This window comes from Brachyistius frenatus, unplaced genomic scaffold (genome assembly GCF_029030835.1).
Source record: "Brachyistius frenatus isolate BFR_SWC_R1_liver_20210118 unplaced genomic scaffold, ASM2903083v1 Contig_28, whole genome shotgun sequence".
Lineage (NCBI taxonomy): Eukaryota > Metazoa > Chordata > Actinopteri > Embiotocidae > Brachyistius > Brachyistius frenatus.
The window spans coordinates 240,383-268,261 of NW_027210627.1; the positions used below are offsets into that span (position 1 = coordinate 240,383).

The following is a 27,879-nucleotide window of genomic DNA, read 5'->3' on the forward strand; positions in this document are numbered from 1 at the left end:
TTTCATAATATTCTCATTCAAATGTTTTCCACGAGAATATTTTGGCGTTGTTAGCTAAAGTCGCTCCTCCATATTAGCTTTTTTTGGTGGTCGATCTGAAAATAATCCCGTCGTTAATTTGAAAAAAAAAAAAAGCCTCAAAAAGAAGTGATTTTGTTTGACTGACAGGCCTGTGGTGCGGTCAGGTTACGGCTATCGGTGGGCGGGACGTGGTATCGCTGGGTTTCCAATCAGATCAGTCAGATCCACCGCTCGCTCCTCCACCAGCTCGTCCAAATTTGGTCACTTTTGGCTCTAAACCGCTCCGAACTAGCAAAACGGTGCCGGCGCAACACCTGAACTCGAGGCTGGATAACGGCCGTTCACAAACCAATGGTTGACGTCACTGTTGGTTTGCAGTTGGTCAAAATGAATAAGTGCTACACTGCATTTAATCACGTCATGTGCTTCGAAAATGGATCTCAGAGGAAATCTGAGACAGGTGCGAAGACATCACCCTCCCCCTGATTGGCCATCACCCCGTGCCCCCTCCCCTCCAGCCAGTCAAAGTGTAGCGGTGTGTTGGTGGGCAGCAAATCACAGCATTTCACCTGCAGGGGGGGGCTCAATTCATCTTATCGGAGGCAGCAGATCTGGTGGAAGACCCAGTTTAAGATTCTCTCGTGCCAGGATTCAGAGATGGAGTCGCAGGCGAAAGCTTCACAAACTCTCCCCGATAACTATTTTAACTGCAGAAAATATCACAAGCGAGGCACTCTACGGTTCTTCAGATTGATGAAACCAAGCTGAATGCAAATGCCTGCCGTATTCTCCATCTGCCAAAGACGCGGCTACGTCTCCGTTCGAGGGTCACAACACGCGACTCGGACGCACAATGGACGACCCGGCGGCTCCGGCAGAAAGAATGTTTTGCCACGGGTCAGGAGCTGTAACTCGAAGGAAAGGTTGGCCAAGCAGGGATCGAACCATGCAAATCCATTTCCGCTCCTCAAGCGCCGAGGCACATATCAGAAACACTGAGTTTCATTCTTCAGGCTTACAGTGTGGCTCACGCAAAGCCCTCCACTGCAAATCCTCCTCAGTGCAGAGGATTGCATTGAGAGTACAAAGCCCCAATGTGACCCATGTTAATAGGTAATGTAAGCGGCGCCGCTGTGTGCGGTGGCTGTAATGTGTGATCGTCAGGAGTGAGCTGCATCGCAATGACTCGACATAATTTCGCTCTCTGACCGAGCGTCTTATTTCTTGACGTCACGCGCGGCGTCTGTTGTCGTCACTCTAAAGCAACAGCCGCTTCACGTTCACCCATCCTGGTCCTGAAGTGGTGCCGAAGCAGTTGTCTTATACCAACGCAACAACAACAAAAAAACTACTCACTTCATGTAAACTGAGAAGTGACTCAGCCCCATAATTTATGATTTTTGAAAATATGACTGTCGAGACTGATGCCGTTCGTTCACTTTGATGCTGGGGTGCTTTTAGCGGCGCTTACCGCAAGGACTGTCGGCGTGCGTGAAGAGCCGGCCTGTCAAAGATGATGAACAAGGATTTGAAAAAAAAAAAAAAAATCAAACATGCTTTTAAAACTCCACAAAGGTCTCGGTTGCATGTTTGTTAGCCAGCAAAGCTAATCAGCACCTCGCCATATCCAATGACAAAAAGGTCTTCTGTTGTTTTTCACTAACATTTTAATGTATTTTTTTTTTTTTTTTACAAATTTGCCTTCTGAACACATATCTAATTTTTTACAACACATGCGGCGTCTGTTTTCTTTACTACCATTGATATTAACCCAATGACTTCGTAGCAAGTCGTCACATTCATCAACAAATACGCCGACCGCTTCTCCCTGCTCCCCTCTGACCTCCTCTTCTCCTTTATTCTGCCTCTCTGCAGGACCTGGGCGGAGGGAGTCCTCCTCAGAGGAACTGGAAGGGGATCGCCATCGCTCTGCTGGTCATCTTGGTGGTCTGCTCCCTCATCACCATGTCTGTCATCCTCCTCACACCAGGTACAACCCAGGCTGGATTGTGCCTTGCTCTCCGCTTTAAAGGTCACGTGTCCGCTCTGGTTCAAGAAGCCATGTTTCTACATCTGTTTTTTTTTTTTTTGCTGCAACTTTTAACACCCCCGCATTCCCCCAAAATAACTGCATGATACGACATTAAAGTTGCGCTTATCGATACTTTACATCAAATGATGACGTGTGACGTAAAATTCTTTGTATACCTTGGTACTAAAGAGAATTGTCACCCAACTCTGCACCTTCTATGCCCTCCAGCAAGCTTGGTTGGCATCTTTTAGCCCAATTGTTTTGGTTTAACGCCCCGTAAACTGTATTGTCATCAGTGTGATCAGCTTTTGCTGTTCCCAAGTGGCCAAAAAAGTAAACTGATGCAAATGTATGGAGTCCAAACATGAATCAAATTCTTGCTTGGTATAGAAATAAATGGCAGTAGATGAACAGATCACCTTCACCACCACCTCTCTCTATGTTACTGATGTCTATCTGGTGTCCAAATTAAAGCTGCTCCAGTAAATACTGTAGTTTTATGAGAAAAATTCAAAAGTCAAATTTGTTATGTAAAGTGAGTCATTCCTGCAATTCTACAGAGAATTTTAGCCCCTTTCAGCTAATTGTTTTGGCTTCCTGTAATCCAGCTTTACCGTGTTGGTTCAGTGTCACCGCCCCATCAAACATCACACAGAAGAAGCAGCGATGTGGTGAGAAGACCACTGGAACCTCCAAGTTTCTAAGATATTTGTTTAATCTAAGTAGCTCATCATTATTCTTTGCCCATTTTAATACTACTGTACACTGCATACCTGTTCCCAAAATTGTGAAAGAACACCTCCCTCTACTGAGATGTAAAATCATCACAATCCACCGCCCATGCCGCCACACTGTCCCCTTGGTGTATTCCACGGTTGGTTAGACTTTCATTGCCTCCATAAACAAACATGCTGTGTGGAGTTATCAAGGAAAGCCAATATGGCTGACATTCAAAAAGAGTTGGCCCTCCTATTCTGCTCACAATCAGCAGCTGTCCTGTTCAGAAGGAGCTTACAAATGGCATGTTCTCTTTCTGCTGAAGGCATAACATTTCATAATTAAAAATGAAACATTTCCAGGGGCAACACCGGAACAGGATTTTCGAAGGATTTTCTAGCCCAGTAATGATCACATTAATGAACGTTTGAAATACCATTGTGACAGACAATGTGCGTCTTTACCATTCACATGGATTCCTTTCTGTGTTTGTGTGAATGTGTGTGTGAGAAGAGAGTAAGGGCCTTTATGTACATTTGGATTTCAAGGACACTCAACACCTCTGTCTGCCAAGCAGATGTTACATCCTTCTGTGTCCATTCTGTCTTTCCATACATAGAAGACTTGTGGCCACTGCAAACACTTTGTTTAAATTTGGGATTTTTTTTTTCTCCCCCCGTGGTATGTATAAACTGACGTCTTTCATTTGAGAGAAATCATTTTCAAAGCCTAAACCTTAAAGCTACATCAATCAACTTTTGGTCGCCAACAAGAAAAAGCAGTCATTTTTTTTCTTGGCCTCTGAATACTCTCAGTCTTACTCTACGTTTTGGTTTGTTATGGTCTCCACCAACTCCTGAAAGGAATTTATTTAGCTTGCTTCATGTTCAAACAGCAAAGTAACTTGTCGTTTCGATTGCTGAAGTGTAAAACTGTCCCATGGAATTCTCTTCTACCGTCTAGATGTTGTTTATCAGGGAGGCTTGAGGAATAAAAAATATACAAAAATAAATGGAAATTAATACTTATTGTAAGTCGCTTTGGATAAAAGCGTCTGCTAAATGAAATGTAATTTAATGTAATGTAATACGATTTTAGAGTAGCACTATGTACATATCAAAAATAACAATATTTTAGAAATGATTGAGCACTGTGCAAGTGCAGAGCTAGCTGATATTTGTTGCTACAACTAACCCAATTTATATGAACTTGGCAGACAATTATTGTTGATTTAAAGAAGAAAACAGGGTTTTGAAAGTTGAAGAAAGTGTAAATATTCTATAATATAAAGCTCAAAAGTCCCACTTTAGAATAGGACCAATTATGGAACAGTGCTCAATAGGAAGGACTTACGTTTCCACTTAATTATGGAATATATAACGTAATCACACACATCAAGTTACATTAAAATGGCAAAAACATAAAAACTAATTTATGCGTCAGTTTAATAAAATAGTTTGCTGATTCAAATGCAAATTAATACCAGCTCAATAATAATGAATATAAAGACATTGGTCAGACTCTGGTGTTGTATCGAAGGTAAACGTACTAAATATTGACAGGATCACTCTGCATCATTGAAATTTATTTCACTTTTCCATTTCCACTTGTCTTGGTAACTCCACCTGTTCTCACCTGCGTGTGCTCTGAAAGCTACGTCTCTAAAACATTCATGCACCGTAATGTTTTGCTGTAATGCTTTCTGTGCTCAGGGTCATCTTTTCTACAGGATGACTGTGTTTCAAATATTTTTTTTGTCAGGAAAATGTTTGAATGCCGATGGCGAGAGTGATTCAGTTAATACCGGAGATTGATTTCAAGCTCAACGGCTATTTCGTTTTCCAGACCGAAGTGATGTTCGGTAACCGTAGAGGATGTCGCATCTGTACGCTGCCTGTGTTTTACAAAAAAAAAAAAAAAGGTGCAACTTTCATGCCTTACATTCATGTCTTGTTTTGGCAGCTGACAGCCAAGCTGGAAGTGACTCTAAACTGTCTGTGGAGGATTTGTTCAAACCGGAGTTCAAGGTCCATGACCCGGAGGCCAAATGGATCAATGGTGAGTAAATCCACATCAACTGTACCCGCTAGAATTTAAGGCTGCTTGGCTGTGAATGGAAATGAGCCGGGGCACCGCGGTGGATGAAACGCACTGTTTACAAGCTGCGGTTCGAACTCTAACGAAGCAGATCTCAGATATCGCAGACGTCGCTGTTACAAGACTTTATCGCCTGCCTATTTCATGGGGGAAACAAAAACACCATCATCGTTAGCCGAGTTACACAACGAGTGGCTGAATGGTAAAGTATCGCCTGTCTTCATGCTGCTCTGCAAATATTTATACGAATCCCAGCTCGACGTTAATGACGATGAGTTCTGAGTGTGCTTTGCGAGAGCAAACAGCGGCACATGGGTGACATCTCTCTCTGCCGTCGCTCCTGTGTTGTTATTGAGGCAGCAGACAGTTCAGTTTAAACAAGGCTGCCGTGCTTCACCCCAGCTTTAACTCGCATCTAGTTATGCAAATGGAGCTGTTTGGATTTATTTTCCTTCCCCTTATTTACATTGTATTGATTCTGTATTTGCCAGAAGGGGATCATATGTTAAGCCTGGAAGGACTTGGCTGGAAATAAACCACATCAAGTGAAGTGCAAGTGAATCTGATTATGGTTTGCTTCAAGGGAGGGAGAAGATAACGATACCTCCGAGGGAAAGGATGGACAGGATCGCGGCATTCCCGGCATCGCTTTCCGCCTGTCTCCTTTCCCGCGGATTAGTGTGTTTGTTTTGGCTTTCCTCCCCGCTGCCCATCGACTGCGCGACTTCTCACTCCGCGCCCGAGGGCAGGGGAAAGAGGCGAGGCCTTTTTGTCCATCAATATTTAATTCCTGGGTGACATTTTTCCACTATCTTCGCCACGCCATCTCATTCCCTGAGCTGACCTCGGGCGAGGCAGAGAGAGCACCAATGTTGTGCGATGAGGCAGTCAGAAAAGTCAGCTTTATAGGGTGGTTTGTGGATGGATGGGGCAAAATAGACCCCAGACAAATGGGAGAAGATAACAGACAGACGGGCGAGAGGAAAGATTGATCGCTAGGATTTGGGAGCAAAAATGAGATTTTTTTTTTTTTTTTTTCTTTCCCTAGCCTGAAGGCTTTGGTGGTTTTCGCTGGAAGGTCTTCAGTCTCTGTCCGCATTAGAGATAAATAGGTATCTCACGTGATCCGATGAGTAACGAGTGCAAAAGGGACACCTCGGCCTGAGCCTGTCATACTCAGATTTATGTTCATGTCACCACCATGTTAGATTTGTTTCCTTTAATGAGTAAAACAATTTATTATCCTGCAAATACGTAGTGATATCATACATATGATCGTTCCTAAAATAATAGTAGAAGGTAGTGCTTACATTGAAATGATAGTGGGGGACTTTTACATATACAAGAATGTGTGTTACATTCAAAATATGCCAATTGAGTTCAGACAATGTTGATTAAGCCTGATTTAAATATTTCCTAGGAGACAGACTTTTAAAATCTGGTGTCTGGTGAGACAGTCCTTCACTGGCTGGATGGACATACTGAATACTGGACATGCTCTGTGGGCTGAATGTGCATAGACTCCTGCGGCCCGAGTTGGCTAACTTCTGGTTTAGCCCCACGCTAACTCAAATCACAATAAAATAATTGAATGTGTGACTATAACTATATTGATTTATGATAGTAATGATAATAACAATGAGCCTGTTACACAATAGTAAACCCACGTCATAGACTCAATGAGTCTCAAACTTGACTGCATTTTGATAAAGGAAATATTATTTGTATAGAGATTCTCATTAATATTAGATTGACTTTTTCCATTTATTATTAATATCATACTAATCTATAATTAAGACCAAACACGCACAAACTTCACTCACTACAACTTAATTTATGATATGAAATTATCAAAACACATAAGGAATCACTCACACCTATGTTTTAATACAATCGGATCAGTCCTTATAAAAAGATGATGATGATGATGATGATGATTATTATTATTATTATTATTATTAAAAGAACATAACCAGCACGTCCCAGAGCAGTGCAGGAGCTGTAATTTTCGACCAACTCTGGCTGTCAAACTTTACATTGTTTTATAAAACTGGTTAATATTTGGTCAAATTTGGGCACATGATGAAAAACAGCATCTTTATTGTGCCAACAGTGAAAGGTGGAACTAAAACGACAAGACAATGCAGTTGAAGTACTCTGTGCTGAAATTTAAAAGATCAATATCTCTCGATTAGTTTATAATAAGTTAGTGTGAACAACAAAATGAACAACACAAATGGCGTGAAAGTGAAAATACGAGCTGAATTTCCGAGTGTATTGGTGACATTAATTCATGACTCATTTGATGAGGGGTGATAGAGAGTTACGGATGGATGGACTGCGACAGTCTGACATTACAACTGGATGATAAGTGAAATAGAGTGCATCATTACAGATTAAATTTGCTGAAAAGAGCAGCGTGATTCATCATGTATGCCTTCGTCTCTCTGGCAGAGGAGCACGTTTTTCCTAGGAAATTGTTTTCTTGAAATGCCTCAGTCTGTTCTTGGACGAGGTGAGGATGAGGATGATTTCTGAGTGTGTGTCGTTTGGACTGCAGCATTTCCATCTTCAAATCAAGCAGACAGACAGACAGACAGACAGACAGACAGACAGACAGACAGACAGAAAGATAGATAGATAGATAGATAGATAGATAGATAGATAGATAGATAGATAGATAGATAGATAGATAGATAGATAGATAGATAGATAGATAGATAGATAGATAGATAGATAGATAGATAGATAGATAGATAGATAGATAGATAGATAGATAGATAGATAGATAGATAGATAGATAGATAGATAGATAGATACTTTATTAATCCCGCAAGGGGACATTTTTGCACTACAGCAGCATATACAGATATAGGCAAAGCAATAGAAATTAAAGAATAAAAAATAGAGGTAGTAAAAATATTAAATATATACATGTAAAAATGCATATTATATTCAGTTTATATACAAATAAAGATCGAATAATATTAAATTAAACTAAACTAAACAACAGTGCAACAAATGAAACAAACAACAGTGCAACGGTGTTAATGACGTAGGATGGATTTGGCCAGAGGTGAACTATAAATAAATAGGTTAACATGTCTTATAGATTATAAAATAAAATAAAATATGATATGATAAAACTTTATTAATCCCGCAGTGGGGAAATTTAGTTGTCACAACAGATTTAGAATACAGGTAAGAAAGATAAGTACACAGAAAGGAAAAAAATACAAATATGCATACAATTAAAAGAATAGAACAAAAATAAAACGTAAAAAAAAAATAAAAACAATAAAAAAAAAAATGCTACGAATACACACACACACACACACACAAGCAAGCTATACACACACACACAAATACATAAATAGACCTTGACAGTGAAATTTAAAGAGAAACATAATTATTCCACGTCGGTGATACAAAATATATTGTTAATTGGAAATTGCTCAGGATATATTGTATGTTGCACAGAAATTGCACATCAGTGATATGGATTGCTTTGAGTGATGTGCATAGGGTATATAAATATATATTATACATTATAGTGTAGTATAATTGTACAGAAAAAATAAATATAGTATAACATGTATGAGATGTATATATATATATATATATACAGTATATATACACATACACATACATACATATATATATATATATATATATATATATATACACATACACATACACATACACATACACTGCTACATTATAATGTGTTGGTGTCGAACAGACTGACTGCTGGAGATTGTGTGTCATTTCACTCAAATCTGGTTCTACAAATGTCCCTCAGGTGTGAATGAGAACATGAATGGTCTTTGTTTCCATCTGTCTCTGTGTTGGCCCTGTGATGGACTGGCGATCTGTCCAGGGTGAACCCTGCCTTCGCCCGAAGTAAGCTGGGATAGGCTCCAGCCCCCCCCTCCTCCCCTCACCCCCTCTCTCCCATGACCCTGCTCGGGATAAAGCGGGTATAGATAATGGATGGATGGATTTCACTCAAATCTGCATTTTAAACTTCAGTTGCAGAATATAATTCGTCTGCAGTGTTTTCGGACATTTCTGCAGCTGTCCACTGAAACCTCTCGTCATTCTGACGTGGCTCGGGTTGTTATTGATGAGGGCCTGTTCAGAGATTAGAGCGGAGACATCTGGTTAATGCCAGGCGCGTGTGAAAAATGACGTGCGCACTCCTCTCCAGCTGTTGTTTGCGACCACACCGCACGCGCGTGCGAACGGCGAGTGTGCGTCTTGTTTTTCACAGTGATGCATGTTAAAGTCACATTCGGCCGCTGCCACATGTGACTCCGTGAGCGTGGCTCTCCGTCTGTAAATCGTCGCCCGCTCCCCTCGCAGCCCGGCCACTCTCAGTCTGTCGCTGACAATCTGGTGAGGAGAAGGGCATCATATTGTGTTCGCATGGGCCCGGCTTGGACAAAATAACACACCAGTTGGCGTACTTAAGCTCTCAAAAGCAGAAACACTTCAGTAGACTGTCAGTGAAGTGAAGTAACATGTTGGGTTTTTTTTTTACCATCTGTGAGACAAGATATTATTCAAACACAACATATTCAGTGAAACATTACAATGGCGCTCATGGCCAGTGACCTCGGTTTGTGTGAATACGAATTATGATATAGAATATATATATGTATATATACGTATATATATATACGTATATATATATACATATATAATTATTCTATATAGAATATGTAGAATAACTTTATCAATATATATATATATTTTTAACCATGATGAATTTTTCTTTATTTTTTTTCTCTTACTAGCAAAAGTGTATGTGACTGTTATGAAATAACAATTTTATAGATGAGAAATCTAAGTTTTTACATTTTCATTTGCAAATTGTTTTTGAATAATGATGAACTTTGTCTCCTGTTTTTTCATTTACTGGCAGAAATTTGGACCCACGCGGTTGAATTTATGAGGTAAAAAGTCACAATTATGAGATGAAAAAAAAATTGAGTTATGAGATTAAATGTGAAAATAGTCACAGCTGTGTCTCACTTTGTCAATATATTGAATTTTTTTTGTGGACAAAGTGGAGACTATTAGTTTACAGTACACTCAACAGTTTATCCCCAAGTATATCAGTGTCTTTTGAGGGCTACAATTTAAGATGTGACGGTAAACACTGTGCGTATGTGTGCAGCTTTGTTTATTACCTCCCAGCGCTTACAAATCATTGCCCTCCTCAGTCAATGGCCAGTATTACTGTAATCTCTGTAAATCCATTATTGAGCTTTTAGCTGTCAATACTGTTTACCTCCAACAAATGAACGCGACGCCACCTGTCAGCTCTCTTCATCCACTCCAATCAAATCTTTTTATTCTTTTCTATTATCATTTTTGATTACATTCGAAGCAGCTGTGCAGCTGGCAGATTAACAATTATTCCTGCTAGACTGTTTAGGTGCGTCATTTTCCTGATTAGCTTCCAGAAATAAAATCTTAGAATGTTGTGAAAATGAAAAACAGGTGGCTGCTGCAGAGCTGAAGTTCATCAACGGGAGAGATTCAGTTTCCTGTAATGAATGGAACGACCACCATATTGTCTGTTTTGCGGGAACTCGTGAGCTCCTGGTTACGACGTGGGATCTTGTACGAAGCGTTTTCTTGCCGCTCAAGTGGTTGACTCATAAAAACGCCGTTGCTGGGCGACAGCATCCCACGAAAAATGAACTTCCGTGACGTCCGCCATTTCTGTAAACGTCAGCAAATGTGTCACAGCTCGTGAACTCGTGACTTATAGAACGATTTGAGTGCCGAAGTCGCGAGTACCACAAGAGGGCGCCGTTCCTCTGGACTCTGGTCATAAACACATACGACTCTTCCAAAGATAATCTGTGAGCTTCCCATGGGCACTTTCTCCACACGACAGATTCAAATTTTTCTTTTCAATTTTCTTGCCGAGCGACAGTATCCGCTTACTGTTTACTTTAATCTGACATTACTACAAACCAACTCAGGATTAATTTCTATAAGCCAATTCAAATCACAGTCCTGCTAAGATGTGTAATTGCTTCACTCGCCACTGTTTTTTTTTTTTTTTTTATGAACAGGTAAAATGCCTCCAGCTTAACTGAGATAATGACACTCAGAAGTGTAAATGCGGTAATGTGAGGTGACATCTGCTCAAGGAGAGTCGCATCGTCCGTCGAGTGTGCGTCCTTGACGATGATAAATGCTTTCCTGCCCTGGCTTAATTACTGACATAAGCTGACTAATGCTGGTCCAACTAATGGAAACGCTCAATTTTCATTCAGCAAATCTTCTGCTTCTTTCGCCCAATTTATGCAGCCCAACGTCCCTGCTGACTCTTCGTCGTGACTGAATACATTTCATCCTTTTTCCAGTGTGAAAATCTTCTCCAAGTACTGTTAATACCTCTGAGAGCACATGTCATGAAAACTATCTGTCAGTACCCGAATTTCATCTCGATAAGCTCTTTTTTAAAAAAATTCATATTTACATAGATCTGCATTAATTTAGCCACCATTGTAATGATGGTGGTCTCCGTGACACGAGTCAAACAAAACTATTAGAAATGTGGCCTGATTTTCTTCACTGTTAAACATTGTGTTGTTAAAAGAGAAACTTCAGCCCTTTTCAACGTGGACCCTTTTTTTTCCCAATCGTTTTGAGTCTAAGTGTACTAAATTGGTCCACTATTGAGCAAAAGCGCTTCAGCTGGCAGCCGCAAACCGGCTGCAGTGTAATACTTTGTGGAAATTGTGCCCCATCAATGTAAATCCATTAAAAGACTTTGTTTTTGCCACTCATATTTTTTTTTTAAATATAATTTTAGAAAAACACTTCAAAATGATTGGAAAATGTCAAAGTTTCTCTTTGAATTTATTTAGTGACAGAGACTTCGACCACTATCCTTTGGAGCTTCCTTTCGTCCATGTTGGATGATTCAGTACTTTGTCAAATATATTGTTCAATGTCAAAGCAGAAGTATCTCTTTATGTACGGTATGTTTTGATTGACAGTTCATCGTCAGATTTTTCCTGTCTATATACTCCATACAAATAATCTGTACCTAGCTTAATAGACTGCGGTATAACCAGAGTTGGTGGTGAGTTGAGGTTTTGAAATGGACATTTCTTTCAAGGTTTTTGTATCTGAAAACATGACTGGATTTCATCTGGCTTAATTTTGTCTTCACTTTGAATGCACTATACTGCCAGCAATACACTAGCAACCCTGACTGACCAATCACAGCTCTCCAAAATGTGTTTTTTTTTTTTTTGTTCGTTTGAGCTCGATTGTGCAAAATGATGTATGTTGAGTTTGACGCTAGAAAACGGTTTACAAATTGTTCTGCTGGAATTTAAATTCTCAAGATTCATGACATTAAAACTAGAGACGTCTCTATGACCATTCAAGTATTTGCATGTCCGTAGTTTGTGGATTTTTCGATGAGGGAGGATTTGTCATTTTAAAGGTCCCATATTTTACACTTTTCCAGTGTTGAGGTCTTGAAATGCAAGCGAACATTATTTTTTGTGGTTTCAAATACCAAAAACATTTTCATAAAATTTTAAATCTCCACTCTTGAGCTTCTTTCTGGAGCTCTACCAACAACGGGCTGTTTTGTGTTTGTGTCTTCAAGGCGCATTAATATCAATAAAACTCTCTTCTGATTGGCTGATTTCTTTCTTGGTGATGTGACCAAATTGTTTTTCTTTCAACTTGTAGCTTGAATAACTGCTTTGTGTTTTCTTGCACATACAACGTTTGGACAGTCGGCCGTGCTGTGGACAGACCTATGACATGAGCGAAACTTTGTGATATCACAAATTACTGAAATCCAAACAGTTTGTCCCACATGCACAGTGTGCATTTTGACACTTTAACAGTATTTATGAAGCACCTAGACCTGCTTAATAAGAAAATAAAATCAGAATTCATGCAATATGGAACCTTTAAGAATTTCTGATCAGGTAATTAAACTTTTTTGATGTAGAAATCCTATCAGTCTATTCTACAATTCACCTTGGCACCTACAGGTTTCATTACTCTCGCTGTGGGGCTAGATTTGGTGAATCATAGTTTTTTTTTAATTTTTTTTTTCTGCACCTTTTTATTCTAAATCAAGAATTTGGCATGCAGCGTGAAGCTCTTGGCTCGCGGCCAGCGACCGGGCTGTGACCCAAGTTTGCCGTTGGGTAGGTTGTGAATCCACTGGCACACTTGACCTGAAGTTTTTATGCTTACGGGTGTAATTCACGGCTGTGTGGATTTAAGTTTTAGCACGTACATTTTCTTATTAGAGTAAAGCGGACAGCGATTTGAGATCATGCTCTGATTTCCAGTACATGTTTGTGTTGCCGGCAGACTTGCTTTCTTCAGCGGAAGACTAATCACTGTTGCTCAGTTCAGTAGGTCTTCTAGCGTTGAGCCATCAACCCACCTTGATTTTCTTTCACTTTCCCAATTAGCTACATGATCACGCCAATTAATCTGTATTCCCCGCCGTCACCCGACGTGGCGGCAGAAGGACTAAAAGATCAGCCGTGTTGCCGTCAGCTGCCAGCGATCTGCAAAGTGCTCTGCTACGTATGGATCGGCGGCACGGAAACAGGGTGTTGTAAAAAAGAAAAAGAAAAAAAAAGAAAAAAGAAGTAAATTCCTTTCATTTTCGGCTGTTTTTCTGCTTGCATGCCTTTGCAGGATCGTTCTCAGGGGTTAATTAGGAACTGCATGCTCTAGTGCCTCTCATTAATTAACATTAGAGACTCCCCAAGCTGTGCTGGGAACTGCTGCTGAAGCACCGGTGCAGGGACGACCGTGTGTGTGTGTGTGTGTGTGTGTGTGTGTGTGTGTGTGTGTGTGTGTGTGTGTGTGTGTGTGTGTGTGCGTGCGTGTGTGTGTGTGTGTGTTTGTTTGTCTCTGCGGACGTCCAAATGCATATAGCACATACACCCCGTCTGTTAGAGCGTGAAGGTTGTTAATGGCTTTGTGCTGATGTTTGGCAGCTCTTTAGCTGAAGGCAGCCGGACACATCGGCTCAGCCAGTGTTTCAATCCACTTTCTTTTCCATAAAATATGGTGGTTGGGGAAAAGCTTTCCCATTTGTGTGAACTCCATCCCGATCCCTCCTCAGCCTGGTGTATCCCGCGCTCTTCTCCGTCTTCCATTAAGCTCCTGTTAGCCCATCCTATTTTTTGCAGCTCCACACATGCCCATTATCATGGCGCTTAGCGGTGAAAGACACTGATTAAAATGGAGGGATTGAATTCTTCACTGTTCTGTCTCTGTGTTTGTTTTTTTTTTTTTTAGCAGAGACGGTGCGTCAGGAGTTTGGCATCAAAACTTCCAACTAAATAATTTGTGTTTTTTTAAATTAATTTCAATAGTGGATGCGTCATCATTTGCATAATATCGCAATACATGAGTAACTATTCCCAAAAATAGAAAATACAAATGAAGCCCAGTTGTAACAACAGTCACTCTTCACAAGCTCCCTCTCTCGATTTAAAACGTTCCTTTTCGATGAAGCTTATAGTTAGTCATGCTGCTACAGGCTGAGGTTACTTTTAAAAAAACAACTTTTTTAATGCAGTTTTTGTGAATTGAATGTGCTTTTGTTATCATGTTTCCTTGCTGTGTGTTGTTCTGTGATGTAAAAAGCTTTGCGACCATGTTGGAAGGCAACTTTACACTTACAAATAAGCTGAAATTGAACTGAATTGAACAACATCAAGTTCTCATCGTGTATGATGTTTAGGCTAGAAAAAGAAAAGAAAGGAGGGCAGGGAGTGTTAAACACTGAAGCAATAAAGTGGAGACACAAAATGTCTGTCACACTCAGTGAAAGAGCTCCTCTTGTCCTCTTTGTGAGAGACAGAGAGGCAGAGAGTGTATGACAGCCGGAAAAATTGCTCTCATCCATTGATTTCCCACTAACAGAAAGTGATACCATCAATGTCAATCCACCACGTCAATCCCAACACGCTCTCTCTCCCTGGAGTCCTCTTTTTTTGTTGTTTTTAATGAATATGTTGTTTTCTGTATCATGTCGGTCTGCCTTCATTACGTTGAAAACTTCTGCACGTTTAGACGATGACGAAAAAACAAACAGAGGAGGTCATGTGACAAACGTGCGTCGATGGAGGTAATGACACGAAGCACCAAAGACGTTACAGTCCATCACACCTGGGAGGGTGGGGAGTCCGGGAAGTGACAACGTTTTCGCCGGGAGTTTGTCTCCTAACCGTGTACATTGTTTTCCTAAAACATGTGACGCTGATACCTCTCATAAGCAAAGATGCTTCCCTCGAGTGGACGGGAGGCCGTACTGCACGCGTTGCTGTGATCCTTGTTATAGCATGATCGTGCTCAGGTAGCTCCTATTGGTCAGTTGTGGTTTAGCTGGGAGTTACATTTGATAGAAAATTTTCAAAATGAGTCATAATAATATTTTAAAGGAGCAATTTGAAATAATTACTCTAAAAAATGAATTTTTTTTTTTTTTTTTTGGTCATATTTGGGCTTTACCTACACAGATGAACAGTAGATCTTTTTCACTGCAGACATTTTGACATGCTAAAGTTCAAGAAAAGCATTTGTATCTAATATTGTAATTCCACCTGTGCTTTTCTTGCTATGAATTTCCATAAAGGTCTATTGACATGTACACAGAATAGTAACTTTTACTTTTCATTATTGATCATCAAGTACTGACTAAACTGGTTCTAGACAAGATTCATGTTTTATATATATATAAATCCACCAATATAAACGAGTGTAAAATGTTTTAAAAATATATATATATTTTGGTATAATTTTCTGAACATACACTGCGTTAGAAATAATTGCTTTTTGTTCCCGATGGTTGTACTTTTCTCAGTCTGGCTTATGTTGTTTAATTATTGTGATGATGTTTGACTGCCTTTTACATGTCTTTAGCCCGTGAACCCACTGATGCTTTAACTTCCAGATGATTTCAGTCAAAATAATTCCAATCACATGTGTGAGATTCCTGCGGCTGTGTGAAGGAAGTTTAATATAAAATCATGATACAAGCACAAAGGCGCATCATAATTCGGACTCTTTTTGTTTCAATTAAGGCTTCATGAAAACCAACCATTTCCGCACCCTGACGAACATCGCTGATGAGTGACGGCGCGCTGTGATCGTGAACGGCCCTTTTAGTGGGACTCGGGCAGGGCTGCTGATTGGCTCTTACCTGTGTGTGGAGGGACGACAGTGATGTATTGGGTGAAGGTGAATAGCTGGAAGATCATAGCAGCAGGGTTAAAAACACCAGTCACAGGCCATTCACTGTGGGATGACTCAGTGTGCTCATTTAACGAGGAGAGCGGACTACAGACCCACGCACTTCAAAAGGTTAAATCACCAGACATCTCTCTTTTTAATTAAATATTTATTGAAACATATTCAAAAGAAATCCTTCATGTGTCATTTTGAGGTCAAATAGTCGAACTTCATGTGTTTCTTTTTTCAGCTGCCCCGTGAACTGGCTCCGTGCCCTTCGAGTTTGCTAACTTTTTCATTGAGTTTGGGCTAATTGAAAGCTTTTCATAGCGTTTTGTTTGAGGCTGAGAAAAAGTGCTGGGCTTGTTTTTTTTTTTTTTTCTTTCATTGTGATTCCCTTCCAAAAAGTAGACGGGCTTTAAAATCGCAGGTGTATCACGAATTAAAGTAAAGCGCCGTTTGCATCTAAATGCCAAATGATTTGGAAGGGAATAAATTACACGTGGATGAATAAAAAAAAAAAAAAAAAAACTCACTCAAAAAAACACACACATACTGTTTTTTTTAATTTTTTTTTATTTCATTCCCAGTCACAAAGCACGTTTAAAAATAATTTGACTGTGTCTCCTGAGTAGGTTATAAAGAATCAGGTCCAGTATCTGGGTTAGGGAGCTACATGCGGCAACACTATTACGATTTATACAAATTTCTGACAAACTTGTTTTGGATTTTATTCGTGTCCATAGACACTTTAAAAAAATAATTTTGTATGGAATATAAATAAATACTCGGTGTTAGTCACATCTCTGTGTTTAATTGTGTTGATATAAGTTTCACTGCAGGATCCACAGCTGCTGCTTCGACACAAAACAAAGACAGCGAGCAGTGTTTGGCGAGGTGGAAAATAATGTTTGACAATTTTGCAGGAAGAAAAGTGTTTTATTCTATAATCTTTTGTTCACTTTACTGCAGTCTGATGTAGTTCAGTACTGTCATTATTATAATGTAGTGTTTAGACGCGTAGTTGATTAATCTTCTGTTGGATTTTAATTCACAATTGCTACAAATTATTAAGCAAAACTCTCTTGATCAGTAAAATCCTTGAATTGATTTTTTTTTTCCCCCGTTGTGTTTTAAACTCTACATCTAACAAAACAAGCAATTTGAAGACATCGCTTTGGGCTCTGAGACAAATATTTAGACCAAAACGAAGAACAAACAAACAGCAGACAGATCAATAGATAATGAAAACAGTCAATATTTGCAGCTCCTGATTCAATAAAGCGCAGTATGACACTGAAAAGTAGTACAGTGAGGTATTTGGTCATATCGTTACTTTAGTGCTTCTAGTTGTGTTGGCCTTGTAGTTTAAGACATTATTCTGATTTAATGTTATTAACTTTTAATATTTGCAAAGGTTTTGTTAGCATTACTATTGACAATAATAACAATGTCATTAACAATGACATTGACAGCCCTGTCCAAGTTTAACCAAGGTTAAATGTAGAAAACAAAAGTCAAACTGTAAAATGATGAGCTCTGCAGATAATTGTAAACATCCACCTTGACGCAACCATCCTCCCCATATTCATCGTCCCCGCGCAGTGACGGATTATTGTCAACTTTTCTGATGCCTTCGCCTCATATTTTGCCTGTAACTGAAGTGGGGATCGTGTGGATAAACTACTCACCTCAGCTGTCTGATCAGTGATATGTCGGTCGTGAACGAGTCAGCTCTGTGTGGCTGCTATAACGGAATGATAGGAGCCGGAGCCGGCTGCAATCGGAGAGTTGATTTCTTTTCTTTTTTTAATTAACACATGACTAGTGCAGGAACTTCGACACTTTCAACAAACAGACCGAATTACTTCAATGATACCTACTGTTGAAAAATCTTCAGGCAGTGTGTGATGTTTTTGCATTTGTGTTTTTACACCAAACATAATGTGAAATAATGGTATTCTGCTAATTATAAGGTTTAGAATAATTACTCATAGATTAGAGATATTCATGCCCACATACTCTATGAAATGTAGCAAAATTCTGCTGAATTGTAAAAATCAGAGGTTGACCTACATGACGAGCCGTTTAGCAGCTGAAAGAGAGGACTGTTATTGCTGAGCTGAGTGAGCGGCCAAATGATCTGGCTCACTACAAGCAACCAGAGTTTCCATCAGTCTGATCAAATTTCTCGCCTCTCCAGGGAGTATTAAAGGGCTGCCACCATATTCCTAGATTTCAACATCGAACTTAGTCGAACAGCACAACAGATAGACACGGAAAACGAAGTATCATTCAAGTTGTCACCAGAAAGATCCGAGCTGCAGCTTCCACCAGCAGCCCGCCGGTCGCTGCCTCTCGCTGCCCTTCAGCGGCCGTCTTTGACTCACCACCTCATGCTTCAGCCGACAACCTGAAGGCCGGAGTCGTCCTTAATGCCCGTCACCTCCGGTGATAATGACTGCTTTAGAGTTTTGTTTTTTACAATCCACACCTGAACTTGTGCCAGGCTCTGCGTTTTACTGACTCAACTTGAAGTGTCTGTAAATGTGCTGATTATTTCTTCCTGCCTTGTTGCACACTCTTGGGGATGCATCACTGCATCACCATGGAGACAGTTGCCTCTTTGAGCGGTCACTTTTGGCAGAGAGGAATATGTCGGAGAAGCCATTAGCCGCTCGTGTTTGTGGAAGATGCTTTTTTTTTTGCCTGCAAGGTCACACACACGAGAAGTTACTACTTTATTACACATTTTACTGATAATACTTTTCATTTCTTGATATATCTTGGTGTACAAACTACAAAAGGTTTCAGTCCTGGTTGACGCTTATGGTTATCGATGGTATCGGTAAGTGTGGTTTGATACTGCAGCTGCTAGAGTTATTTGCTATTTTACATTCAACATACAAAACAAAAGGAAACACAAAAGAAGAACACACAAAAGGTGGTTCATAGCAAATTACTCAGACTGCTAATGGCAGCAAACAGTCCCAGAACTACATCTTTGTGAGAAGAGTATGTGTTTAGTATATGTTTAGTATGTGTTCGCAGTGCAGCCAAACAGACTCACATTAAAGACAGGCAGTTTGAATCTAAGGCAGGAATAGCTCCAAAGCCAACTCTGAAATCTACTTTATATGGAAATCTATTGATAAATAGTGTCAAAACCTGGCTTTGATTTTATGACAATTTGAAGACTTATGACTTGAAGTGGTCATTGACACCCAACCTCCTTGTCTCCACACCTTTACATGACATAAAGGGCACACACAGTCACTAATTCATCCACTGCTGATGTCATTCTTCGGGATTCTGCACTAGTTGACATACCACGACTGGTAACACCTCACGGCAATGGTACATGAATTCCTGCATGGTTATAGCATCACTTCATGCATTAACACCTCATAAAATCATCCGGAAGTAACACAAGTTCAAAGTCTTTCATTTATGATTTCATGCATGAACAACACATGAATTAAAGCATCAACTAAGGTTGAGTACATCGTCAAGCAAGACTTTCTGTCCAAGTTTGACAGCCAATAATTGTTCTTTTATAAAAAAAATTAAAAAAGAAACGCTTTAAAAATCAATTTGACTTTTACAATACGATTATTTACAGTTTAAAATCAATCCAAAGAAAGAAACACATCACTAGAACAACAATCAGGTTTCAGTGTATCTTAATTTTTTTTGAATTTGTATTCATTTCTTTAAGAGTTTCTGAGGTTTTGGCCGTTGTTGAGGCGATCTGTGTCAGCGTTCGGGCTACTTCCAGTCGTCCAGGACCACCTCTGAGATCAGACGTGGGGCAGCTGAACGGGATCTGGAGTTCCTCCTGCAGGAAGGGACGGGCTGCGAGCTGCCAGGTTCTGTCTCTGAGGGTTGTTGCCTCTCATGTGTTAATCAATGATAAAAATCAAACCATTGGGGGGTTTCCATGCAACGTTTGGTCTGTCGCCCGGTGTAAAAAGCCAATGTTTAAATGTTGAATACAAACCGAGCGCTTATTAAACACGGGGACATGTGAGTGCCGTCTCCCCGATAACGGTCCGTCTCAGATCACTCCATGTAAGCCGTTCCAATGCTCTTTTTGGCCTACGATTTGTATTATTTTACTTCATCAGTTGTGCACCGTTCCCGACACAACGTTTACTGAACAAACTACTGTATCCCATGCATTTATTTTATTTCAATATTTTATTTCTCTCAACTTCTCTATTCTCTCTCATTTTCTGTGATTAATGTGTGCGCATCCAGGAACTTTGGCTTTCAGCACGCCCCCGCCCCCTTTTGTGGGAAAACAAATGACCCTCGCCATAGACTTCCATGTAAAATAGCGGTACAAAACCGAAATATTAGAAAACCACCAGAGTTAAATGAGTTTATAAATGACACAAAAACACCGTGTCAAGTAAATATATGTCCATGATAGAACATGCTGGATAGGAAAAAAAGTTTAGTTTTAGCCCTCCTTCGTCATGTCAGTAGCCACAGGTGTCCTCCGTGGACACCTACTCTACCTTACTGAGTTTTGAGGTGTGCAAATTACCAGTGAATTATTTTATTTTTCAGTCCTGCTCTACAAATGGTACGCTAACTCCCATCAGCACTGTTCTCTGACAACTGACTGAGCTGCATTATAACTCACAGCGTCCCGATGTCTTCCCTTGTATAGAGTGGTGCCACAGAGCCCTTTAATCAGGATCTTTTTTTAGGTCATGACAGGAAAAAAAATACAAGAGTTGTTCACGTCATTGTTGGTGCAACTAACTACGCAGCAACTCTTCGGCATAGCGTTGTTATTTAAACCGGTTAGTTTATAGCAGAAGTTTGGAGAAAAGTCTCAACTTCATCCGATGGGGTCGTGAGAATCCGCCCTGGATGACGAAATGCTGGTCTGATTTTGTGCCCTTTTATGGGGACTCGTGTTTACCCTTGCTAATTAGGAACAACTGGCACGCGCTTGAAGACTATGTAATTCATAATCTACGAGAACATAGGGGCAAACAATTCTGCAGTTGAAGAACACTTAACAAATCTTACGCAAACTTTTTTAGGACCTTTCTTACGCACAAATTTAATAGAGACTTAAGACTATATTGGTGAATGAGGTCCTTGGATAAGAGATTAAACCACTTACTATGGATCGGCGGTAGGACTTGTGTCTGGTTGCGGTGGGATTCCAGTGCAAATCCACTTCACACACAACCCTCCGTGCAGCTGTCCCCCTTCGGGTCACGAGGGGCCGATGCATTATGGAGTGACATTCATATCCCATCTATAACCTGCACCACCCTGCCATAAGGCTGTGACATTTCACTTCATTAAGTCACCAGTACATCTGATGTTCTGTCTCACATACAGGGCCGGTGTGAAAGGATGACGGTTGGCCATGAATTAAACATAGCGGGTTTAAATATAGACTTCTTGAGACAAAGGTGACTCTATAGTGTCTCATTCCCAACCTCCTCACATCCTCTGACATCATCGCCTCCCTGACACCGACGGCGATGCATTTGAAAAGTTTCGGCTGATTGATAAGGCAAATACCTTTAAGGGTGGCTGTAAAGAATTGTTTAGGTCAATCCCTGTTGGAAATACAAAACATTAATCCACAACTGAAAGTAGTTCCCAGCAAATACAGATTTTACTCCTGTCTGAGCCACATTTACTAAAAACTACAATGTCCAGCTGTTACTGAGCCTCATTTTATAAAATCTTTAAAAACTAAATAAGAAAATATTTGCACTTTTTTTTTGTTCAATTGACATACAGTGAACCCTCGTTTTTCGCGGGGGTTACGTTCCAAATAGAAACCGTGATAGGCGAAATCCGTGAAGTAGTAACCTTTATTTTACAATTGAAATAGATAGAACTGGACATTAAATATATCTACGTTACATATAGTCGTAATGTGATTTCAATGCACGATGCAAATCCGTGAAGCAGCGAGACCGTGAAAGGTGAACCGCGTTATAGCGAGGGTTCACTGTATTACAAAAACTGTTGGCCTATCAGTAAAACCTTATTTTCCCAAGATTTATAAACATAATCAAGTCTTCATACCAGAGGGATGACTGAGAAAGGGTTTGTGATTTGTGGCAATCAATTTTGGCCAAAAACTAAAATGTTCATAATGTCAACTGTATCACTGTAACTGTAACTCTAAAAGTCTGTCAGAAAATTTGATCTCATGTTTTGACCTGTGGCTTTGGAAAGATGTTCACTAAGTAGATTAGGTCTAGAACATGCCTGCTGTAGTATCATGGCATCAATCCTAAATCTTGATTAAGATATATTTGATTGAGTTTAGCTGTTGGATAGAGGATACCATGGAGGAAATTGAATCAGGCTGAGTCTAGCACAAAAATATTTTTTATATCAGTTACTGTACCTCTGGGAAAATTCAGCAATTTCCAATTCCCAGTCTACTTCGGTCTTAATTAAGGGAGACCTTGGAAGTAGGTATGGGTAATGGATTAATGGATGGATGGATGCATGGATGGATGGATGGACCTTGAAAGATAAAATAATGCCAAAGACGCAGGATGGAAGACCCTTGAGGAGGAGGAGGAGGAAGGGGGTCAAAAATATAATTAAGTTGATCGATTTTAGTGTGATTTGTTGACATAGAAACATGGAATTAAATCAACCTCATCCTATTTCAACCTGCAATGATTGGGGTTTTCTTTTGCAACAAGCTGTAAATACAACACTGACAAATATCACCTCATAAGTTTCATAAGGCTAACATGTTAGCAAGCAGTTGCAATATTTACGTCCACCTGAGCCTAGCTGAACATTGAAGCTCTGTTTTTGGTCTCCGCCATGTGTAACTGTATGTGAAAAATGGACTAACCCCAGTCTCAAAGTCGGAAAAATAAAGCCAATGCAGAAGTGCCTTCAAGTGCAATACCACTTAGGGCCAGTAGGTGCTGGCTCCAAAAACACCTCAGGCTCCAATAGACTCCCATTTAAAAAGCATTAACTTCTTTCCTGACATACAAAGTCAGTGAATTTTTTCCACAAGTCGATATGGTTTCATTAGCTAAATTCCCTCCTTCTGATCAGTGCTCTGGTGGTATTTATGAAAATAATGATATTGTTAATTAGATATTAGGCCTCAAAGAGAGCTATGTTTGTGGGCGTGCCTGGTTTGATTGACATGCTTTGGTGTAGTAAAGTTTCCAGTATATGTGGGAGGGGCATCGTGTCCTTGGGTTCTCAGCCAGATCCACCCCTTGTTGCTGCCCACTTCATCCAAATATGGTCACCTCTGGCTCCGTAAAAAACTAAATGGCTACAATCAAAATGCAAGAAGGTATAAAATCGTCCGTTCACAAACCAATGAGTGAGGTCACGGTGGGTTACTGCCTAATCTGTAATGTATTGTTAAAACAAAAATAGCTCTCAGTGTGAAGAATCGGTGTGGAGATATGGAGTGAAATCTATTCTTGTACACACTAATTCAGTGTGACAGCCTCTTTAAACAGCTTCAGGGGTTTTCTTGTTATTTTTAACATTTATTTTTAAGTGGTAAAATTTGGTGCATTAAGGCTGCAGTGGCAATGATTAGATTAACTGAAAAATACTGGGGGTTTAAACCAGTGATGATGATTAGGATGAAACCTTTGCCTCCACACATGTGCTGTATTTAATGAGAAGATGATTAACACAGTCAATAATGTGCACCTTGTCAGTGTTCGGTGCTTTGCAATGCAAATCAGATGCGGTTCATATCAGGCGTCTTGTAGAGCAGTCAACGAAGAGAAATTAATAAGAGGAGTCAATGAGCGGCAGTAACTCAGGTCTGTCTTTTGGCAGGCTCTCTGAGATCATAGAAGACCCAGGTTAGAAACAGCTCTTTATTTACTGTACGGCGGCTCTCAGAAATCTTTAAGCACCACTCAGACACTTCAGAAAATAAAAGCCGCGCTTGCTACGAGATGCAGAGGATACAAATTTGCGACGCATGCCAATCAGGGAAGTGGCTGTTTCACTCCTCTGTATAATTTTAAATATTACCGGGCTGCATTCAGTCATCTACTTTACACATTGTACATTTTCCCCAGTGCTTTCAAGCGAAAACTAACTGCAAAGCCATAAGCAAAATAAGGAGAAAATAAACAGTTAAAAAAAACTTTGACTAACTTATTGAATGTATTCTTTTGAGAGGCAGGTATAAAGAGAAACATCTCAGCAGAGGCAGCAGACTTTTGCATTGGTAATAGAATAATTATATTTGCCATTGTTTTATCATACGGTGAGTTAGTGAGTGCAAATCTGGTTCTTCTTCCAGAATTTAGAGGGTTGGTCATCAGTCTAATATCCAGATGAGTTTTAAGTTACTTTCGTGTGTCAAGCAACTTGGAAAGTAAGGCTTGGGACCCACTGCCTGCATGTTGTTTGGGAAATGCTGTGTCACAAACCTCAATACAGATTACCCGTCATGACTTCATTCAAGTTTAATGATAGAAATACTATTATGCCACAATCATAGACTGTTTATAAAAGTGGGCGTAGCTTCTGGGTCTGAAAAATGAGGCCGATGCTGAAGTGCCTTAATCTGCAATACCACCGAGGGCCACTAGAGGTCGGCTCCATAGACTCCCATTCAATTAGTCTCATAAAATTCTAAATCAATACATTTTTTCCACAGGTTGTTTTGGTGTTGTTAGCTAAAGTCACTCCTTTTTAGTTTCCTGATGGTCCATCTGAAAATAATCCCATCATTAATTAGAAAATAAGCTTCAAAAAGCCGCGTTTTTGGGGGTGTGTCTGTTTGATTGATGGGGCTGTCGTGCAGTCAGGTTACAGCTATCGGTGGACAGGATGTAGTATCGCCGGGTTTCCAATCAGATCGAGCCAGATCATCGCTTGCTCCCCCCTGATCACACATTTATAACTGCGCTTTTGTGGTAAAGAAGACTCTTTTTTGTTACAATAACAACAATAAGGTTCATAATCAGTTATTTCCTCATGATCTCAGTATGAAAACAGAGAAGATGAATATAAGAATCAGACTTTGATTTTTCCAGCAGTTTATTAACATTATAGTCAGTCACAATGAGCTCCCTGTTGGTCTTTATGTGTTTGTGTTCGCTCCTCTCAGCCAGTGTGAACATTAGTCACAGCATTCAACCTCAACTCGCTTTTAACAGCCCGGAGCTGGCACAGAACGATATTGTTAAGGCACAACAGCGTCTTTCTGGATACATTACATGTGCCAAACAAATAATAGGCCTCCGAATCAATAGTCTCAGCTAAAACTGTTTGCCTTAACTTAAAGTCAAGTCATTCATGAGAAATATGTTGAGAATCATCGCCTTGAAGGATTTTCAATGTGGTTTTGTGCTCTGTTGTCATAGCAGTAAGTTCTTTTTTTTGTGTCTGTGAAATGGATGTTAGGGTGTGTGCTGAGGTGACCTGGTGATGAAAGACCTTGACATAATGGAGGTATTCCTGGTAGAACCACAGGGGAAGAGCGGGTTCCAGGCAAAGAACTGCTGACTGCACAGAAATACGAGGCATCCAGGTACAGGCTGGGAGGCGAAAAAGACACCTCTGAAGAGCCGCTTCCCCGAAGTGGATGAGGCTCGCCCTTTAAGGGGAAGGACCGGGACCAGTTTAGTAACATTATTCTCAGGAGAAGAGGAGGTTTTGTTCACCTGCTTTTGTTGCTGACATTGTTGTACATGATGGGGACGAACAGGAAGGAGAGGAGGAGATGCACAGCTGAAGGAGAGCAGCGACACTGCAGATATATTCCAGTCTCTTTTACACACACACACACGCAAAATAATGTTGTGTTTCATAAGGATATATTCCCAGATCAGCAGTAGTGCGTGTTCTCAGTCCCACTGCATCTCATTCTTCGCCTGTACGTCCAGCAGCGTTAGAGTCAAACGGGGCTGGAGTGGGTGCTCGGCACACACAAGAGGAGCCTTTTCAAAACCAGCATTGCGCTCGCTTAAATTATCTGCACCCATAAATTGTCTGCAGCCCTGATGAAAACTAAACATGTCATCGTTAACTTGTTGCATCGGTGGAGGAATTAAAATGGGAGGAGCGGTGGGGGGGGGATTAAATGGGCGTATTAGTTGTGATTGACAGGGCTAATACACATACAGGAGCGGGCCTGTCAATGTATCTGTTTGTTTTGAGCATTTCAGATGCAGTGAAGGCAGCAATCAACTATTAATATCGAAAAAGTCTCGCCCAGGGTCCTCGGATGCGACCCCCAACAAGTCGATCGTAATGATTGAGAATAGCTTGTTAAATAAGGCTCAGTAATGAATTAAATCTCCTTATTAATGAGGTCTAAAAGGTTCGCGTAGCCGAGAAGGTGTTGTGCTAATCTGCCTCCTAATCTTCTGATCTAATCGGAGAATGTTGCTCATTTATTCCTCTGGTAGAAAAAATAAAGGGAGTCAAAGGGGAGAAGGCTGGCAGAGGTGGGCGCTAATTTAAGACACACGTCTTCTCTTATTTTGTTAATCACAGTGACAACTGATTTGAACAGAAATTCAGGGAAAAATAGCAATTCGTCAATTGTACTGTGATGCACTTGAAGTGCTTTTCTAAAAAAATAAAAGCAGAAACTCCTCTCCAAACTCTACAATGCCGAATCTTTTGTACACGCTCTTCAAACTTTATTCCATTATTCACTTATTAATTTCAATTGAAATTGTTCTTTTTTATTAGTCATTACCAACGTTTAAACAACATCTTTTTTCTCTGAGAAGAAATTTGTTTTAAAAAAGTCTAAACATGCCAGTTTATTTTTATCTTGGGAAAAACAATACTAAATGTTTTGTTAGAAAAAGGATGTATCCTGGAGACATTAAATATCTGCTGTAAATTTCACTTCCATCCATCTAATAGTAATATTTCACTATTAACAAATAAATGACAGCATCATGATGACACTAGATGACATAATATTTTTGTCTAAGATGGTCGCTGTGTCAAATTTGATGATTACAGAGCTAGAAAAAGACCACGTACAGTATGTGTCACCAACCAATCGTGGCTGTTTTTGTCTTTTATGCTCTTTGCGATGTCGTTGGGTAGGAGGTGTCCTCTCCCAGAAACAAGCATATAACCAACCAAACGGTAAAATAAATGACACTGGTTGTGTTTGTCAGCCTTAAAGCCTGATTTAAAAAAGAAGAGAGAAACGACCACGGACGCATCAAGAGGACAGTACGGATTTGGTCCTGCTGTGTGTGAAAGAGCGCTCCGGGCTCCCATTGGTCAATGTCATGGACAGGTTGTGTGGAGGCTGTGACACAAATGAAGAGAAGGTACACAACATGGTACACAACAATCAATCAAACCTGACTCTCAATTTCAGTCCCAACTTTGGATCAGGCTATTTTTGTACCAAAACAGTGTCTTCTTAATCTGCTACGGTGGTTCTGACCCGCTGTCCTGCTTGTCTAAGTTACCTTCAGTTGTTCTTGGGCTAAAACAGAACAGAGAACCATCGAAGACTTCATTCATCTCTCATTTGCTCATTTTCTCTCTTTTTTTTTTTTTTTTTTTTTTTTTTTTTTTAGGGTTTTATTAAGTAGTCAACAGTGGAAAGATGACAGAAGATGAGGGGAGTAAGAGATGAGGAATGCTCTTTTTTAGAATAGTCTGTAAACTGGCTAATTAACTTTTGTTTTTAATGCTAACAGGAATGCATCTTTGAAGCTGTGAGGTTTTCTTTGACCAGCGAGAAAACACGTATCTTAACTTAACTTAAC

At 40.1% G+C, this 27,879-nt stretch overlaps 1 protein-coding gene across 2 annotated transcripts in view; it reads left to right on the forward strand.

Moving 5' to 3' along the window:
* The window catches only part of LOC138621013 (inactive dipeptidyl peptidase 10-like), a 198,411-nt gene that overhangs the window by 116,924 nt on the left and 53,608 nt on the right, over window positions 1–27,879 (forward strand). For both annotated transcript variants that reach the window (XM_069698730.1, XM_069698731.1), the window contains exons 2-3: window positions 1,897–2,011; window positions 4,733–4,828. In XM_069698730.1, the coding sequence (XP_069554831.1) occupies window positions 1,897–2,011; window positions 4,733–4,828 (211 nt within the window). The remainder of the gene's footprint in view (window positions 1–1,896; window positions 2,012–4,732; window positions 4,829–27,879) is intronic.